The sequence below is a fragment of the Lissotriton vulgaris genome, chromosome 9 (assembly GCF_964263255.1).
Source record: "Lissotriton vulgaris chromosome 9, aLisVul1.2, whole genome shotgun sequence".
Classification (NCBI taxonomy): Eukaryota; Metazoa; Chordata; class Amphibia; order Caudata; family Salamandridae; genus Lissotriton; species Lissotriton vulgaris.
The window spans coordinates 600,234,007-600,252,536 of record NC_141697.1 but is presented as its reverse complement, the minus strand read 5'-3'; the positions used below and the strand labels follow the sequence as shown (position 1 = coordinate 600,252,536).

Below are 18,530 nucleotides of genomic sequence, written 5' to 3'. Positions count from 1 at the left end.
TTATACTTTGATATATGACCACTAGTGAAATGACCTAGACCTTCTCCAAGGTCTTTTCACTGTGCAACATTCCAGTGGTCACACCAGCAGCTCCAGTCTCAGCTAAGAAGAAATAGTCCCATTGCATAGCCTCTGTGTTTTCAGTGATTTTAGGGCTTGTACCCGACCCGCCTCTCTTCCGCACTGTTCTTGGACTGCTATCCGGCGTGCCTGGCGAATCTGTCCCTCAATCATCCTGATGAAAGTTACTGAGGTCACTATGGCTGCTATTAGGAGAACCCCTCTTTCGTCTTGGGTGGGAGGTTAATTCGAGCTCATCTTCGGAACCGTCTGATGGATCGGAAAGAGAAAAAAGATTGGCCCAAGATTCGATCTCTTTTATTTTGTTTAGACTGCTTAAATTTTCTTTAACTCTTACAATATTCTGATTTGGGGCTTGATGCACCTGCGCATTCATTGTATCGCATACAACCAAGAGATCTTCACCAGGAACCTCTGCTATGTTTTGTTTCATCTCTACGTTTTCAAGATTAATATCAGTCTCTGTTTTAGCAAATGTGTTTAGATCCTTTCCCCCTCATTCAACTTGCCAGGTATGCCCCTGTTAAATCGTCTTTCTGTAGATGAACCTCTTTAAGCCCTGCGTCAGTATTAAAGCTTTCCCTCATTTTACAGTTCTGTCCCATTCCTTTGCCAGGGCTTGTATGCGCAAAGGGGAGTTGCTTCTTCGTTTTCCCTTTTAAAAATAAAGAAGGCACAGTTCTCTTACCGCTTGCCTCCAGCCGCATGGTATCTTTTACCCCCTCCGCAATCGGGTCATTATGCTTGCTGTCTCGTAACCCTCCGGATCCTCCAGCTTCCGTGGGGGTCCGAGTCTTGCAGCGCCCAGCATTTGGAGGCATTAGAATTGAGGATGTCAATCGGCCGACCCGCCTACACTCCACAGTCTTCTGGCAAACGTGAATCCGGAAGACCGCCGCACCAACTCTAGCAGCCGCTGGACCGCTACTCGGGACACCGCTACAGCACGGTCGGCAGACGAGAGCATACCGTTCCACCGGAAGGATTCGATTTGCTGTTTTGTCGCTTTGTAAGCAGCTACAGGTACCGCTTTTTATTTCTTTCATTTCTACATTGGATTCATCCTGTTGACAACATGCGGCGCCAAACACAGAGGTGTATAGGTCCGGAAGCCTGGGCTTACACGATCGTCAATACGGTCGCCATCATGCCCCACAACAAATAAGTTACAAACTTTTAAATGTTTCTAGGCTTAAAATTCACCATTATTAATTTATTCAGGATATTTACTATATGGTGGATAGGTTGCATAAATGTGGATATCAAGCTGATTCAAAAAGTGTTAGATGTCATCCTGACAATGCTAACACAGTCCACATGTTTATTACATGCCAGGCTGTACATATTTATTGGCAACAGGTGAAAAGGTAGCTTGGCCAGCTGATAAAAATAGAAATTGTGATGTCGCCTAAAGTAATATTGCCATGGTACTCTGAACTAATTCCGGAAATATTCAAGGGTATTTTCATTGCCACTGTTGTTCTCACCAGTTTACAGATTGCAAGATTATAGCTGGACTGTAATAAGCCTGATGTGAAAGAATCGTAGTATCAATGTATTGATTTGTCGGGTATGGAGACAAACAACAAAATCCGAAAACGAACTGGGAACCCATGTTTGATTTTCTAAATCCTTTCCAAAGGTAAGAGGACAAGAAAGAAAGCAAAAAACAACCTTTATGCCATGATGCTCACATTTATATGTAATATGTTTCTAATCAATTATGTCTTATAGATAAAAATAAAATGTTTTTTTAAATCGCACATAAGCTATACTTCATACAAGACACTTTTGCATGACACAACTGTAAAATACAATATCCTTCATAAAAACTTTCTTAGTAATAATGGGTTATACATCTGTTGATTTATTAATATAAAATACATGCATGCCATTACAGCTATGTTTTGAAACTTTATAAATTCTGTTGAGAGAAATGGGACACTGCTTCCCCTTTCCTGCTAAAATGATCTCTACAGTAAAGATGTAGCTTTCATAATTTCGCTTTTTTCGCTTTTTTGTTATCTATTGGAAGGAAGTCACCATCAAGAAAGGCAGTTTATATATGGCCTTCATAGATCTCAAGACTGCATTTGACCTGGTCCCCCGGGCAAAATTATGGGAGATTCTAGGTGAGATGGGATTCCCGAGTGGTCTCCTGACCCTTATCATAAAGCTCCACGAGGGGAATTATGCAAGGGTTAGATGGGGATCCCAGGGACAATTGACAGAGAAGATCCCTGTGCGGAGAGGAGTACGCCAGGGCTGTGTTATGGCACCGACCCTCTTCTCCCTTTTCGTGAATGGAGTGGTGGACCATCTGAAGGGGGAGGAGACGGATGCCCCATCCCTGGCGGGGGAAAGAATCCCCACTCTACTCTTTGCCGACGACACCATATTAATCTCCAAATCCCCGGTGGGTCTACAAAAACTCTTGAACCGGTTTAGCTCCTTCTGTACCGCCCGAGGCTTAACCATCAATACCTCAAAAACTAAATTGATGGCATTCTCCCCCTCTAAAAGATTTAAAAACAACTTCCTGCTGAACGGTGTTCCCTTGGAGCTGGTTGAGTCCTTTGATTATCTTGGTGTCCGGATAAACAGCCGTATGACATGGAAGGATCACTTGGCCAAAATGTTACTCAATCATCAAAGAGTATCGGGGGTGATCCTGAGGGAAATCCGTGAATCAAGCAGTAAACCTGTCTCCCCGGCGATGGCCATATACGAGGGTCAGATCCTCCCAGCTGCATTATATGGCTCTGAACTTTGGGGGTTCGAAAATGTATCAGATCTATCGACAGCGGAAAATAATTTCCTAAGGAAGGTGGTGGCTCTTCCTGCTTCCACCCCATTAATTCCCCTGAGATTAGATCTGGGCAGAAGAGCACTAAAGGACTTGGTAAGGCTACGCCCGTTGCTCTTCTGGACCCGTCTAAGAAGAACGGAAGAACTCGCTAAATATGCTGAGGGTTTGGACGATCTTCTCCTACTGGATACGGGGAAAAAAATAGGATGGGTGAATAAACTTAAAGACATAGTGCTTAAGTTAGGGCTAAGAGATGCTTGGGAGACACAATCGCCGCCACCAAAGGATGTGATCAAAAAGTTATACTGGGACTGGGTTCAGAGTAATGTGTGGAGGGCCATGGGAGGGGGCTCACTCACGGACCAATTTTTGCTATTTAAATGTGTGAGGAAATTGGAGCCTTTCCTGGACCTGATAACTAAACCCCTTGATCGCGCACTATACTTAAAATTGCGATATGGGACGCTTCCGGTGCTTGATTTTACGGTGAGATGGTCAAACTCTGGTGCCCCCCTGCGTTCATGCCCTGGCTGTGCAGCACCAACAGAGTCTGTGGCCCATCTATTCTTTGCCTGCCCTGCTTACAAAGGGGCGCGCAAATTCTGGCTGAAACCTGTGTGCAGGGAACTGGGACTGAGGTGCTATAGTCAAGCTCTTCGTGTACTTTCTACGGACTCTTCATCTTCCTTTATGATTTGTGGGGTAGCAAAGTTCTTGGGAAGTGCATGGATGACGCGATCCCGCCTACTGAAATTGCAGCCGGGGGGCTTAACGGTCTGACGTCATATCTGCTAGTAGTACATCAGTGATTGTGTTGCACCCTATTCTTTTATTGTATTTTAAATATTAATAGTGTATTGGAAATGTATTTTATATGTCTTCTTTTATGGTGATTAAGTCGCCGAATAAAGATATTCAACCAATTTGAACAATTTCATCTGTTTGTTTTCCATTGACATTTAAACCAATAAGGGATCTTCAATATTTACTTTCCCTCTGCAACTTCCTATACTTTATCACTTATTACATAATATTCTAATCATACTTGTTGGGCCTGGCCCTCTCTGCAGGGTCACCCCTAAACTGTTTGACTTCGCCTCTCCTGTTTTCTGAAACCCATTTGTTTTGGCTTTTAGAACTCTGCACACGTTACCACTGCTAACCAGAGCTAAAGTGTTTGTGCTCTCTCCTTTAAACATGGTAAGATTTGTCTTACAACAAATTGGCACATTTAATTTACTTGTAAGCCACTAATATAGTAGTACTACTTGTACCCAGGGCATGTAAATTAAATGCTACTAGTGGGCCTGCAGCCACTTAAGTAGCCTTTTAAAACATTTCTCAGGTCTGCCACTGCAGACCCTGTATAGGTTTTGACATGTCCTTTAGGCTAATCCTGTCATGTATACCCCTTTTTACATACATTGTCCGATCCAGACGACAATAACAGTTCGGAAAAAGGTGATCTTTTACCTAGTAGCTTGCTCCTGTCTCTTCAACACCAGGTTCTTAGTATTCTATCATAATTCCTGTACCTGACATACATAAACATGCCAATACATAAACATGCCCTTAGGCACTGCATAATTCTGAATAAGGGTCACCACCACCATGGAGTGACCACTCTAGTATATAAGACCCTTGTTACCCCCTGCAAATTAGAGAAGAATTCCTTCCATGCTGACAAAGGTACTTCATGCTGAATCTTCGACACACAGAGGTCTGACACCCCTTGCGGGGTGTCATCCTGGAAGCAGAGACTGGGTCCTTCATTGTTAACCATCAGGTGAGGGGGCTGGCTCTTCCCTAGGGGATTCTTGGCAAGATGCATACATATATATATATCTTGTTCACCAAACTCCCTTGCCAGTTTAGGACGCACACGCATCTGATTGTAACCATTTGGTTTATTTCAAAGGCATACCAACAGCTCCTTTCGGTTTTCTCAGTATCGGTGCCGACGCGTTTCGAGGCAGGAAGCCTCTTCATCTGGGCAGCTGGAATAAATGTTCACAGAGTTCTCTGCATGCCTGTTTATATCCTCGCCTCGTTTCGGCGTTGATCCTAGGCATGCTGGGAGTGGTAGTCCATTCCCTAGAGTTCGTTTTCACCCTCAGTGGGTTCTGTGGCATTCTCTATGCAGCATATTAAATTCCCTATAGTAGGGGTCCGGAATGAACTTTGGTCTTTGTGTGCCGAAACAGATGCACTGCATCACGGGCGAAAAACAGTTTCCGCCTTGCAGCCTCACCGAAGTTTCTAGGATGGTGCTGTCCTGCGAGGAAGGGCTCCCCGCTGATTTTGTTGTTCACCAAACTCCCTTGCCAGTTTAGGAGGCACACGCATCTGATAGTAACCATTCGGTTTATTTCAAAGGCATACCAACAGCTCCTTTCGGTTTTCTCAGTATCGGTGCCGACGCGTTTCAAGGCAGGAAGCCTCTTCATCTGGGCAGCTGGAATAAATGTTCACAGAGTTCTCTGCATGCCTGTTTATATCCCCGCCTCGTTTCAGCGTTGATCCTAGGCATGCTGGGAGTGGTAGTCCATTCCCTAGAGTTCGTTTTCACCCTCAGTGGGTTCTGTGGAATTCTCTATGCAGGATATTAAATTTCCTATAGTAGGGGTCCGGAATGAACTTTGGTCTTTGTGTGCCGAAACAGATGCACTGCATCACGGGCGAAAAACAGTTTCCGCCTCGCAGCTTCACCGAATTTTCTAGGATGGTGCTGTCCTGCGAGGAAGGGCTCCCCGCTGATTATGTTGTTCACCAAACTCCCTTGCCAGTTTAGGACGTCAATCAGTTGATTCAAAACTCCCTGCGCAACACGCATACTTACAAGTGACCTTTGAAGAAGAGAATCGTACTCGAAACGCGTCAGGTCAAGGAAGAATTACCCAGAAATGAGGATGCGAGTTTCCTGCTTTGAAAATAAAAACCGGTTGGTTTTCATCTGCTGTTGTGTGCGCTTCTGAAGCTTTCGGGCATTTGGTGGATAATTTATTGCACAGCAGCCCTGCCGTGGGAGGCTGCACCATCCACAAGACTGAAAGGAGGCTGCGTGGTGAGAACTGAGTCTCTACTCGTGATGCAGCACAGCGGACTAGGACACTTAAACTCGCAGATGCATTAGGGGCCCACTGAGGGTTTAATATAACTGTATGGTGGCATCGCAGGACCAACTAAAGGGAACGAGTTGTTCTGGGACAAGACTACAGATCCCAGGAATAACTGTGAGCACTAAGCACGGCCTACAAATGGGCAGCAACTAACTGTCAATCAGTTGATTCAAAACACCCTGCGCAACACGCATACTTACAAGTGACCTTTGAAGAAGAGAATCGTACTCGAAACGCGTCAGGTCAAGGAAGAATTACCCAGAAATGAGGATGCGAGTTTCCTGCTTTGAAAATAAAAACCGGTTGGTTTTCATCTGCTGTTGTGTGCGCTTCTGAAGCTTTCGGGCATTTGGTGGATAATTTATTGCACAGCAGCCCTGCCGTGGGAGGCTGCACCATCCACAAGACTGAAAGGAGGCTGCGTGGTGAGAACTGAGTCTCTACTCGTGATGCAGCACAGCGGACTAGGACACCTAAACTCGCAGATGCATTAGGGGCCCACTGAGGGTTTAATATAACTGTATGGTGGCATCGCAGGACCAACTAAAGGGAACGAGTTGTTCTGGGACAAGACTACAGATCCCAGGAATCACTGTGAGCACTAAGCACGGCCTACAAATGGGCGGCAACTAACTGTCAATCAGTTGATTCAAAACTCCCTGCGCAACACGCATACTTACAAGTGACCTTTGAAGAAGAGAATCATACTCGAAACGCGTCAGGTCAAGGAAGAATTACCCAGAAATGAGGATGCGAGTTTCCTGCTTTGAAAATAAAAACCGGTTGGTTTTCATCTGCTGTTGTGTGCGCTTCTGAAGCTTTCGGGCATTTGGTGGATAATATATATATCTATACATATATACATGTTACACCTACATTTCTAGGTTAGGTACACTTAGGCAAATTACTTAGGGCCCACATTATAGGATTATGAAAATGCTACTATTTTATCTGAACAGTATATGCTCATCTTTTTAGCAGTATGGTAGAAATGTATATACTATTTACCATATTAGTTCTTGCAATTTCTTTTGTATGCTTCTGTCTCCTGATTGTCGCAGCAAATGTTTTACACAAGACTAACGCTGGACCAGTAAATACTTATTGAAATGTCCTGATTGCCCTCTTGTGTACTTTCTGAGAATAAGCAAGCATGAGTGACCGAGCAAAAAGTACTGTACTGTTTTCCACGATCCCTAATGAATCAGGGTTGTCATGTTCAGTTGCTGCCAGAAACTACCTACATCACTGTAAGATACGGGAGGTGGTAGTGGCACTGTAGGGCTAGCTGGTTTAACGACTGACATATCCTGTGAGGGTGTCTGGAAGCGGGTTGGACACCAAGCCCTCATTTTAGGTCATCCAAAACGTGCAGGTCCTGGGGATTCCTAGGAACTATACAACAGTTTAAATTGCCATTTCGACCTGACAAAATAAACCTTTTTGCCAGGCCTAAACCTTCCTTTTTAATACATATATGTCATCGCTAGGGTAGGCCCTAAACAGACAGTAGGGCAGGGTGCGTTGTGTTTAAAAAGCTTGACATGTACTTTTAAGTGCTGTGGTAGTGTAAAAACACATACATTCGTATTTCACTATTGCAAGGTCTATCTCTCTGATAGGCTAACATTGGGGTACCTAATTACATTTAATAAGTTGTAACTTTGTTTGTGAGCAAGGAAACACAAAAAAATCACGTATGGTGTCTGAGGAATTATAATTTAAAACTCTCTTTAATGGTAAACTCAGATTTTAAGTCACAATTCTGAAAAAATGCTGCTTTTAGAAAGTTAGCTTTTTATTTCCCTAACCATTTGGTGCCTGCAGCCTGTTCCTGGGTCACATGACTAAGTGCAGTTCTCAGTTGGTCTTTGTATATTTCTCCCAGACAGCCACCTAATGAACATTCTGGGCGTTGGCAGGAGGGGCCATTGTGACTTGAGGGGCTGGAACTGTCACCTGTCACATTTGCACTTCAAAGATACGGTCGGCCTGAGCTTGTGACTTTCACCCGGTCTCACACAACCACATAACCGCAAGTGGCGCTTTGTGCTGTTAGGAGCTATACTTCCCTTAAATCTTTAAAATTGCATGTTTCCGGATTTTATCATTCTGTTGTCAAAAATTGTATAATATTTTACTCTATATTTCTAAATTGGTATGGGATTTTTCTTGTGTTGTGTTTTCAATTTACTACAGTTTGTGTGCTGTTTAAATACTTTATAAATTGCCTCTAAGTTAAGCCTGACTGCTTTTGTGCCAAGCTAATAGAGTGTTAAGCACTGGTTAATTTTAGGTTTTTTTTTACATTCACACTGACAAAGTGTGTGGGTGTTGCTTAAGAAGGGCTTACACCCGCCTCAACCAATAACCCAATATCTCACAGCATAAAATAATGCCAATGTTTCCTGCTGACCTGTGTTGTGATTATTCTTGCTCTCTTTTCTGTCTGAGTCTTGAAGAATTGTCATACATTGGGTTTCCTCACCATGTTTCCTGAATGTCAGAGAAGAGTTTGCAATCACAGCACCTGTAAATTAATGGCAGAAAGAATGATTAAAACTCTCATATGAAATATCTTGTTTGACTTATTTTTTCTAATCCCATTGAAAGTGTCTATCTTTTTGCATAATGTTTACTCTATTTCTATTTTAGACACATGGTAAGGGGTCGAAACACAAATCCACATATATGTTTTACTCTTTGCTAGAGGGAGCAGACATAACATAATAAAATATAAACTTGGAGGAAAACGGGACAAGGTGTAGACATACTGCATGTGACTTTTTTGGTGTGTATGCGGATCCTTCAACAATTCTATGGATTTAGTGCCTAAGACACAAGCCACAAAACATTAAAGTGGAAATCCTACTGCATCTGGCTGAAAGTATATTTAGCTTGTACTGCTCAGAGTAGCAGATCTCATATGTTTTCCTTCATGCCCTGACTACCCCTTAGGGTATAATCCATTGTTTTATGCCTGGGCAGCAGTCAAGTCATCAACAGGCAGAGAGATAGTATTCAGAGCAGACTAGACACCATGGAGGTACTTGGCCACTGTAGCTTACCAGCAGACGTGTAATTTCATAGCGACAAGCAGGCATATCACTAATTGGCTACATTCCAGTTGTAGCAAGCCAGAAATGCAAGAAATCAAAAACTGTCTACCGGCACAACAGAAAACAAGAAGATCTTGACATCATAGGGAAAAATCTCACTGTACTGTTTACAGAGAGTTTCAGGCAAACTTTCAAAATATAATGGCATTATATAACAATGTTTTACAATATGATTCAAAATTTTTACACTTCTAAATGTGGCACTCTTTGGTTAATAGAGTTAAAATCTACTTATCAGACATTGACCACCTGGAGAGTAGGGGTAAGCAATTTGTAGCCTTTGTGAACTTCAATGAGAAGTAATACTGAAAGGGGTGTGATGGGTTAGCAGATAAGATGCTATTGATGGCAGCTGTATATTGTGAGTCTAATACATGTACAATGCCATTTTGGGCACAAAGGAGCCCTACAAGTGTGAATGCCACTTTCCTACATCATCTCTACAGAAGTTATATCTGCATGTACAAGAGGTACTCTTTCAATTGTTAAACCAGCATGTACAGGAAGCACTTTGCCAATCAAAGGAGGCAATGCTTACTGACCCCAGCACACAGGTTTCTCATTATGTTATATCACACAAATGAAATACACATAGACAGCTATTTATCCAAATTGAACGAGGAGCTATATCACATTAGTAAATAAAGGAAACTTAAAATGGTAGCCATTCATAATAACAAAAAGAAATCCTCTATGTAAAAAAAGACTTCCCAAAATCAATTTATGACTTGGACAAAGACATTGTAGCATCTAGCAGAAGGATGCTAGGCATAAATATGAGGCAACCTATTAGTAAAACAGCAAAAAAGATTACTTTCAGTAGCCCTTTCGAGCATACGTAAACTAAAAGACTCCTATCCTGATATAGTTCCTCGATTCTTTTTTTTTCTAAGTAAAGAGAAGAGTTGCTGAGAAACGTGAGCAATGTGATTTCCTGTAAAAGAACCATCACATCAGATTATTTCAAGAAGATTTGGCCCACTCTCAGAGGAAGAAACTATGAATATGTTGAAAATACAGAACATATCATATGGACATGAAAAATAAAGTGAAAGCTCTATTCAGAAGAGAAATAAAAATAGGATCCCAACCCCCTCCAATCATCAAGTCAAATGAGCCCCTAGACAAAGGTAAAAAAAGCTTGTAGGGTAACAAATTAATCTAACCATCAGGTTAATAAAAGAACCAAGTAAAAAAAAATGCTAACTGTATAAATGTTTGCCTACAAAAGTAAAGGCCTCTAAGAGAGGATTTGGGAATACTAAAACAACTTCAATTTAACATATATTAAACTCATTACGGGCCAATCAAGAGAGTGCAAATGTATGAAGTTTGAGCCAGTAGATCCAAATTGCTTGTCTTTTGACAGCAGGTGAAAGATTGATTGCTACAGTCATATTAAAGATTATTGATAAATAATAACCACATCAAAACAACACCTCTCAAGGTGTATTTTATCAGGGATGTCTAAAAGGGACTAAACTCTCCAATATTGCATTCTCAAGTGAGATTTCTGATGTTTACATGTTAGATACTGGTTAGCATGCAAGATAATTGGTGTGAATCAGATATCAAAGTAAACAATGAACTCCTAACTGGAAGAAATACATGTTTTTAATACAATGTCCATCGCTCAAACATAGAATTCCAATCAAATGGTGCCTTTCACCATTTTTGAAAGGGTTTCTAACCTATGAGCAAAGTAGACATCTTAGTACATAAACCTCAATGCCTGCTTAGGAGACGCAATCATTAAAATGCAAATTTGTGGAGAGGGAAATGTGATTTGCTGCAAACATGAACAATAATACATTTAGCAACATAACATCAACATTTTTACATAACGTTCATCAACTTTAGCTTGAACTCAATGTTTTGATATAGAGACACATCAAAGAAAGAATTCTTAATGCAGCTAAATTCTGAACGATGTGAAACTATAGAACCTTGTTCTAGAAGGGCACAGGAGTATATATCTCCATGGCTTGTAATAAAATCCAAGAATCTTGGATTGAAACAGTGTAAAGGCTTTACTTGGTTTCTGACATTTCTTTGAAATGTAGACACCTCTACCTTTATTTTCAATAACCCTAATCAAAGACGCATGGCAGGTGACACAAACTGTTAGATCATTACTTGCTGAACAGATGGAGATTCTATGACTCAATAACCGCATGACACCATCAGTATCATCGAAAAGGGAGTATTGTCTACATCAACAGAAAGAAGTCATCTTTCTTGCTATTTGATCATTTTACCAAGAACAACATGTCAGCTAATTCACTCCTGTTTTTTAGCGTTGTTTTGTGGATGCTTGATTCCATCTACTTAACATATGTAATAAACTGAGATATACCTCGTGATACTGCTTTTCAAAATGCAACTACTAACTACTGACCATTCTTACTAACTTTTCATATATAACATTAAACCTTCATTCTTTAGTTTTCCCAAGATGTAATATTGTTGTGTCCTTATCAAAACCAAGTGAGAAAGTAAGACTAAATGTTTTGGTAAGAACAATGAAAATAGAATCAAACAAACATGCCATACTGACTAGTGCTAGAGAAGGGTTAGTAACCTAATAGGCAGTGCAAAATGATTTGGTCACCCTCACAGCTCTGGTGGGAGCAAGAGGTGGGTAGACAGTTATCCACAAAAGAGTGGCTTGATATCTTTTTTTCCGAGCAGGACACACTGCATCAAACACTGGCAGTATAGAGACAGCGCCGAAAATCTTTTTATACTGGTACCTGACTCCTGAGAGACTACATCGGATGAACCAAGAAAGAAGTGATAGGTGCCGGAGGGGGTGTGATTGCTGGAGAACGTTGCTACACATAGACTGGGAGTGCCCCAAGTTGAATCAAATTTGGGGGGAGGTACTGCTTGATATTGACACACATTTTGATACCCAACTACCTAGGTTTCCCTCTTATATAGTTCTAGGTCTCCCTAACCCGCTTACGTTCCTGCTGCATTCTCAACGAGGCAGGCACATAGCCCTGGCACTGGGTGCGGTACATCAGTCCATATTGGCTACATGGGGGACTGAAAGAGCTCCGACACGATTACATAGCTTGCATAGGTTGTGGCATATTTTGGGGATGGAAAGATTTCCTTTGACTCTGGAGCAACGAAGTGACGCATATCAGGAACTATGGAAGATGTTCCTCCGACTCTTCTCAAGGAATTCACAGAACTCACTTGTCCTGGGTATTTGTGGCTGCTCCGCCTTAAAGCGCAGACGGAGTGACCCCTATGGGGTGCGGACAGTGAGATATAATACTACCCCAGACCCTCTCCTTTTTTTTCTCATTTGGTCAACAGATTGTTGTTTAGGTACCCGGAAGGTGGGAGGGCAAGTGGAAGGGGGTAGAGGAGTTACATTTAAAAGTTGATCAAGTGGTCTGACATAAATGCATAATGATGTGATTTAATGTGTCTGTAATGCCTGACCCTTGGTCCCAATAAAACAAATTTAAACCTAATACAGTTAAATAATATTAACAGATTGATAAAGTGTATATAAATATTGAAGGAAAACGTGCACTTGAAAATGTTACAGCGTTTTGTAAATGTGAAGAAATTGGAGGCTAAAAATTAAGTTAGTATTCTCTAATTGATTGGTTGTAGCAGTGTAAGTATAGTATGGACGATAAGTTACCTCAAATGAATCTAGAAACTCTCCAACCTTAATATTAAGAATACCATTTTGAGTTTTTATTCGAATTTTGCTTCTGAATTAAATTAAATATTTCAACATTTGTGTATTTTTGATGATTGCTTATTTCTGTATTTTTGGTGCATTGCTTTGTGGCTCAAATCATCAAAAATGCTTAGGCCAGGTACCCAGCTTCTACTAATGACTCAGGGGGCTCCCGGGATTTCAATAATGATTCAGAGGGGGTCCCGGGGTTCCTATAATGAACTATGTGGGGTTCCTCAGATGTCAAAAGTTAAGAACCAATGCGTTAAATTAAAGACAAACAGGGACAACGTAAACTGAAATAAAAGAAATGTCAGACATTCCATAAATTCTAGTGACCTACAATATAGAGTGAAGAATGTACACTGAAAAGCTTTACAACAGGAATAGTTTCAAGATGCCTACTTGCCAAATTGATACTTGCATGAATAGAGGATATAATAATTGCATTGATTCACAGGTTTGAGTAGAGTACACTTTCCTTGTGATAATCATTGTATTGGAGCTATAACAAATCTCAATAAGGCAAAATCATGGCCACTACACTCATAGCTATACTTATAGCCAAGTCATGCAGTGCAGTGCAGCAATTCACCTTTCTGCAATGCACTGCGTGACAGGGAACGGGCAGGAATGCACCGTATTTAAATCAATATAATGCATTACTGCCTTATCCTCTTCGCTGGCGCCCTTTTGGCTGCTTAACGCCAATGCTGGCACCCTTGCACCATGGTGCAAGGGTGCCTGCGTTGTAAGGAGGATTGCTTTTTGTGCAGGAAGGAGCACCTTCTTGTACAAAAACAATCCCCTGAGGCTTTTTCCTCTTTCTGTGTGTGCTGCATTCTGCAGCACACACAGAAAAAGGAAAAATGAGGAGAAATAAAGATTAGTCTTCATTACGCCTCACCTGGGGAAGCGCTCCATTTTGGCGCGTTCCCAGGTTTACCACTTCTGGTAAATTTGGGACTGCCTCGAATACCACGCGGGTTGCATGGGAACACCCACGCAACACCAATGGAAACGCTACCCGGGTGCACAGTAATGAAATGCAGCGATTTGCAGTGCATTCCTTACTCGAGATTTATGAAGCCACTCAGGACCACACAAGGTGGCCTTGCATGGCTTCATAAATCTCATCCTGAAGTTGGGTCATTATTACACCACGTGCATGGTGCAAGAGCGACACAAAGGGCTTGTAAATATGCCCCCCCCCCCCATATGAAAAGTGCCCAACAAACAATTGGTTGAGGTAATTGCATAAATCCCAAAACTTCCAGGGATTTATGCTGCAACATTACTACTGGTTGCTCGACCACAAGGCATTTGGAACCCACTACGTTCTTACCTGTTAAAGGCTGAATCCTGATTAAGGACTGCATCACTCCTGCACTGTTGTTACTTTATTATCTAATACAAGGTATATTGGACTGCTTATCCTATTTGAAACGTTTTGATATTATATAGTTGTGCTATGGTATATTGTGATATTAGTGTACTCTAGAGACCTCTATTGGACTTATACATTACACAAGGATCACAAATAAGGTGACACAGAATAGTACATCTGTTCCTGGCATATGATCAATTCCAATCATCATGCCATGACTTGCCTTGTCAAGGGCAGAATGTATTAATTATGTTTGATAAAAACTTGTAAACAAACAAAGAAAATCCCAGAACTTCACAATTAAAACATACTACGACCTTCTTATATGTACCGGAAATTTGCCTATTACACCTGAGAATCAAACAAGCAAACGCCTGCCTTCTGTAAGTAAATTACAAATACACCCCTATTGCAGTCCTTCCCCCTAACTGCACATGCGTTGGCTGGATGACCTGATCCATATAGTGGAAACCAATATTTTAGTTTGATTTAGCTTAGCAAAAGGCTCACTACATAAAAAACACCCTTATGCTAATGAATAATAGGTCCCTATTTGAATGTTTGCCTCAATTTATACAATGATCTATTGCTTTATAGCTAGGTTTTTGCTACACAAAAACAGGAAACAACCATTACAACGCAGTCATTACAACGCACTACCTTTACAACTCAGCTGCTTCAATGCAGGTGCCTTTACAACGCATGCCATTACAACGCATGTCACTACAACATATGCCATTACAACTAATACCATTACAACGCATGCCATTACAACGCATTATAAGGTAAGTAATGGGGATTTTTTAGTTTTCGGGTGGGTATGGGTTTTGGGGTACATGGAATAGTATTTTTACCCCTACACAATAGAACATTTACCCTTCTGTAGCCTTCACTGGAGAGGGAATAGGGAGTTTTACCCCTACACTATCCAACACTTGCCGTACTGTTGCACTCACTGGAGTGGGAATAGTAATTTTTACCCCTACACTATCCAACACTTACCCCACTGTTGCCCCAAAAGTATTATGTGTTGTAATGGTATGCATTGTAATGGTAGTTTCTAAAAATGCGTTGTAATGCCATGCGTTGCAAAGTAATGCGTTGCAATGGTAGTTACGATGTAAAAACTATGTTGTAAAGACATGCATTGTAACGTCATATACATTAGCCATACTTAATGAGTTAAGCATACCTCCCTGTTTCGGTGTTACCTCATCGTGAACAAATGTCTCATGAATGAGGGCACAGACTGAAGAAAACAGAAAAAAAATCCATAAAGCCTCTATATGCGTACAGTATGTAGAAAAGTTAAAAGACTCATAGCTCCTGATGCGTTACAGAGAACATTATCCTTGTTCAGAAAAGAGTTTGGATTCCGGCCACTAACAGAATTCACGTAGCTTATTAGACCAGCACTGGATTCCACTTAAAGCATAAGAAGGAAAATAGTGGCACAAAAAGGACAGTTGACAATTGTGTCCTTCCCCAATCATTTTGTGAAAGAAGAGGGTCTGAAAATCCATGCAAAATTGACTCCACTGCTAGAGAAAGTCCAGTAAACGATCTATCAGGACGAAAACAACAAAGTGGCCATATCACCTGATGAATTGGGGTTTGACTTGCTTGAAAGGGACTAATTCAATGGTCTGTGCTAGGAAAGGTTGAAGAATAGGACTCAGTGTAGTTTCAGAGGATTCAAGGAAGAAAGTAAGTACTATTATGAGCAAGGAAGGAAAAAAGTTGAGCTGAGTGAGCTCGAAGCGTGTTTTTTAAGTCCTGCAAGGAGCATTGTAAGCTTTGTGAAGTTTCAAGCTTTGTGAAGTTGCAGAGATTTTCCTGTAAGTGTTCTGATGGCAGAAGCAGCTGTTTGCCAAGTAAGACTAGAGGTTTACCAGGGTGTTGTGGGGGTGTTTCCAACTGTCCCTATTGAAGGTGTCAGAGGAATATAAAGTTTTGTGATGACATGGCTTAGTCAAGCATTATTGTTCCTGCAGAGACATGGAATGGGAGAGTGCTTTGTAACTGGAATTGTTATCTGGCCATTTACTTCATGTAAAACATGCCAGTGCACTCCTTTGGAGTGAACATTAAAACAAGAAGGGCATTGTCTGGCTTGGCTTCTGGGCCCTTGTGAGCATCTCCCATTAACACAGCTAGGAGGATGCACCAAGACTTCCAGACATCAATTAAGAAAAGTCTGTATGGTATCATTACATCAAACTCAACCTTTAATTGTACAGTCCATGTAAGTAAAAGAATATCCCTTTGCTGCCTTTATAGGGTGACCAGCCATCCTTTTGTTTGTGTTTTTGCAGGTTTCTCCTGTATTTGGGTGGCCTGTCCTGTTGCCTGCACTAAAGTAGTGGGTAGCGCCAAATATGCTACTTTTTAATGCTCGCTGCTAGCTGCCTGATTGGACAACTAAAGCCACCTGGTTGGGTGGACACAAAACACAATTTCAGCCATTTAGGTACTGTGAAAGAGATGCAGGTCTGGGGGGGAAAGCTGCAGCACAGGATGGGTCCAGACTCCAGCACAATGCAGCCATTGAACTGCAAAAATATTATCAGATCAGGGGACTTATGCACATTGAGAGTATGGTTTTGCCCAAGATCAAACAATGCTGTAAAGTTGGACACCTGAGCTTGTCCCGAAGTCTATTATTTTACCACATTACATTCTGTTGAATGGCCAATGAAAGAAGCGCTCTCTACCCACCTTCGATCAAGGTAATATCCAGTTCAGGTTTCTTTTGTTTCACCTTCTCCTACCTGGCAGCCAAGACTTGGAACTCCCTCCCCACCCACCTTCGACGAACCCAAGACCATCTCTCCTTCAGGAAGCAGCTCAAGACCTGGCTGTTCGAGCAGTGACATACCCCTCGCCCCCAGCGCCTTGAGACCCTCCCGGGTGAGTAGCGCGTTTCACAAATGCCGTGATTGATTGATTGATTACAATGTTAATAACAGGTTTTAGACTGATTGTAAGTGTTCCCAATCTTGAACAAAAAATGGGAAAAGAAGATTCATTTAAATGGTAATTGCCCAAAAGCAAATGTTTTAGCCAAATGGGTAGTTTGGGATTACAAAATGTCTGCTGGTTCCATAGTTTCCTACTAGCCCAATAAACTACAACCAGGGTGGCAGTGATTCTGTGGGAAAATCCAAGGGGCTACCTGTCTAGTGAAATATCACTGTATTCAGGGCCCTGAGCAGATTTATAGTTCAGTGTCAGAGGCTTAACACCTTGGCTGCTTGGCAGATTTTTCCCCTGTGCTGGAACACAATGTAAATGGGTGTGGTCATGGCGAGCTCAGCTCGTCATGAGCACCCTAGAGGTATACCTCCTGACGAGCTGAGCTCGTCATGAGCACCGAAGGGGTTAACGAAACATGAGGGGGCTCCCCTGCAAAGTACATGGAGCTCGCCCCCTTCCGCACCGTGGGGGATGCGGAGGCTTTTTTATGCCACTGTTCAGTGTTTTTTTGGGTAAAGTGGTAAGGGCAGAATTAGATGCTATGTCAAGAGGTGTCACCTGATGACCCCAGTGAATATCACCTCTTGTTAGGGGTCCTGTCAAGATAGCTTTATAACACTCGCAGCAACCTGCAGCGTGCCTATTTCTAAGCCTGCTCTATTATTGTTATATAATCAGAAAAAGGAAGAAGTAGGCTCTCCAAAGATGCCAATAGTGAGTGTAACAAAGTAGGTTCTGCCCTTTTAATTTGCTGGGATTTTCTTTTTGGACTTTTTTCTGTGGGTAAGCCTCACAATTGGTGACTCACCCATGGTAAACACAATGTAAATGGACTGCCATCACACGCAGTCTGGTAACTGCGCACAGATAGCCTGGTGCAGAAGTGACTGCACTGTTAAATATTAGCCTGGGTAGGCATTATAATATTAGTGGACACTCACAGGGAAAGTCAGAGTGCTTTACTGTCTTGTCTGCAGTGTCACTTTGTCATATAAAAAGGGGGAAATCTTGGAGTGTAGTTTCACTCCCCTTTGGCCTACATAGTCCAGTGAGGTATCGAATTAGGGAAAAAGATATGCACCAAGATCAAATGTGCAAGTTCCTAGAAGGTATCTGTATATCTAATGGGTCATCTAGAATTGTCATAATTATCTGGCTCAGCTCAGGATCAGAGCCCAGGCCTTTGGTCACCCTGCAAGGCCAAGTTAATTAAATTGCTCTGCAGCAGCAGGAAAAAATGCCTCTCAACACAAAGAGAGCAATTAACAGTGCTTCAAACAGCACCTGAGGAGGAAGGGGTGGAGAAGAAAATATGCATCCATAAATTAGC

At 41.8% G+C, this 18,530-nt stretch overlaps 1 protein-coding gene across 1 annotated transcript in view; it reads right to left on the bottom strand.

The window, feature by feature from the left end:
• LOC147691938 (uncharacterized) overlaps window positions 1-18,530 on the bottom strand; it is a 95,089-nt gene that overhangs the window by 44,172 nt on the left and 32,387 nt on the right. Inside the window, exon 4 of the mRNA XM_086938219.1 lies at window positions 8,426-8,539. Coding sequence (XP_086794345.1) covers window positions 8,426-8,539 — 114 coding nt within the window. The remainder of the gene's footprint in view (window positions 1-8,425; window positions 8,540-18,530) is intronic.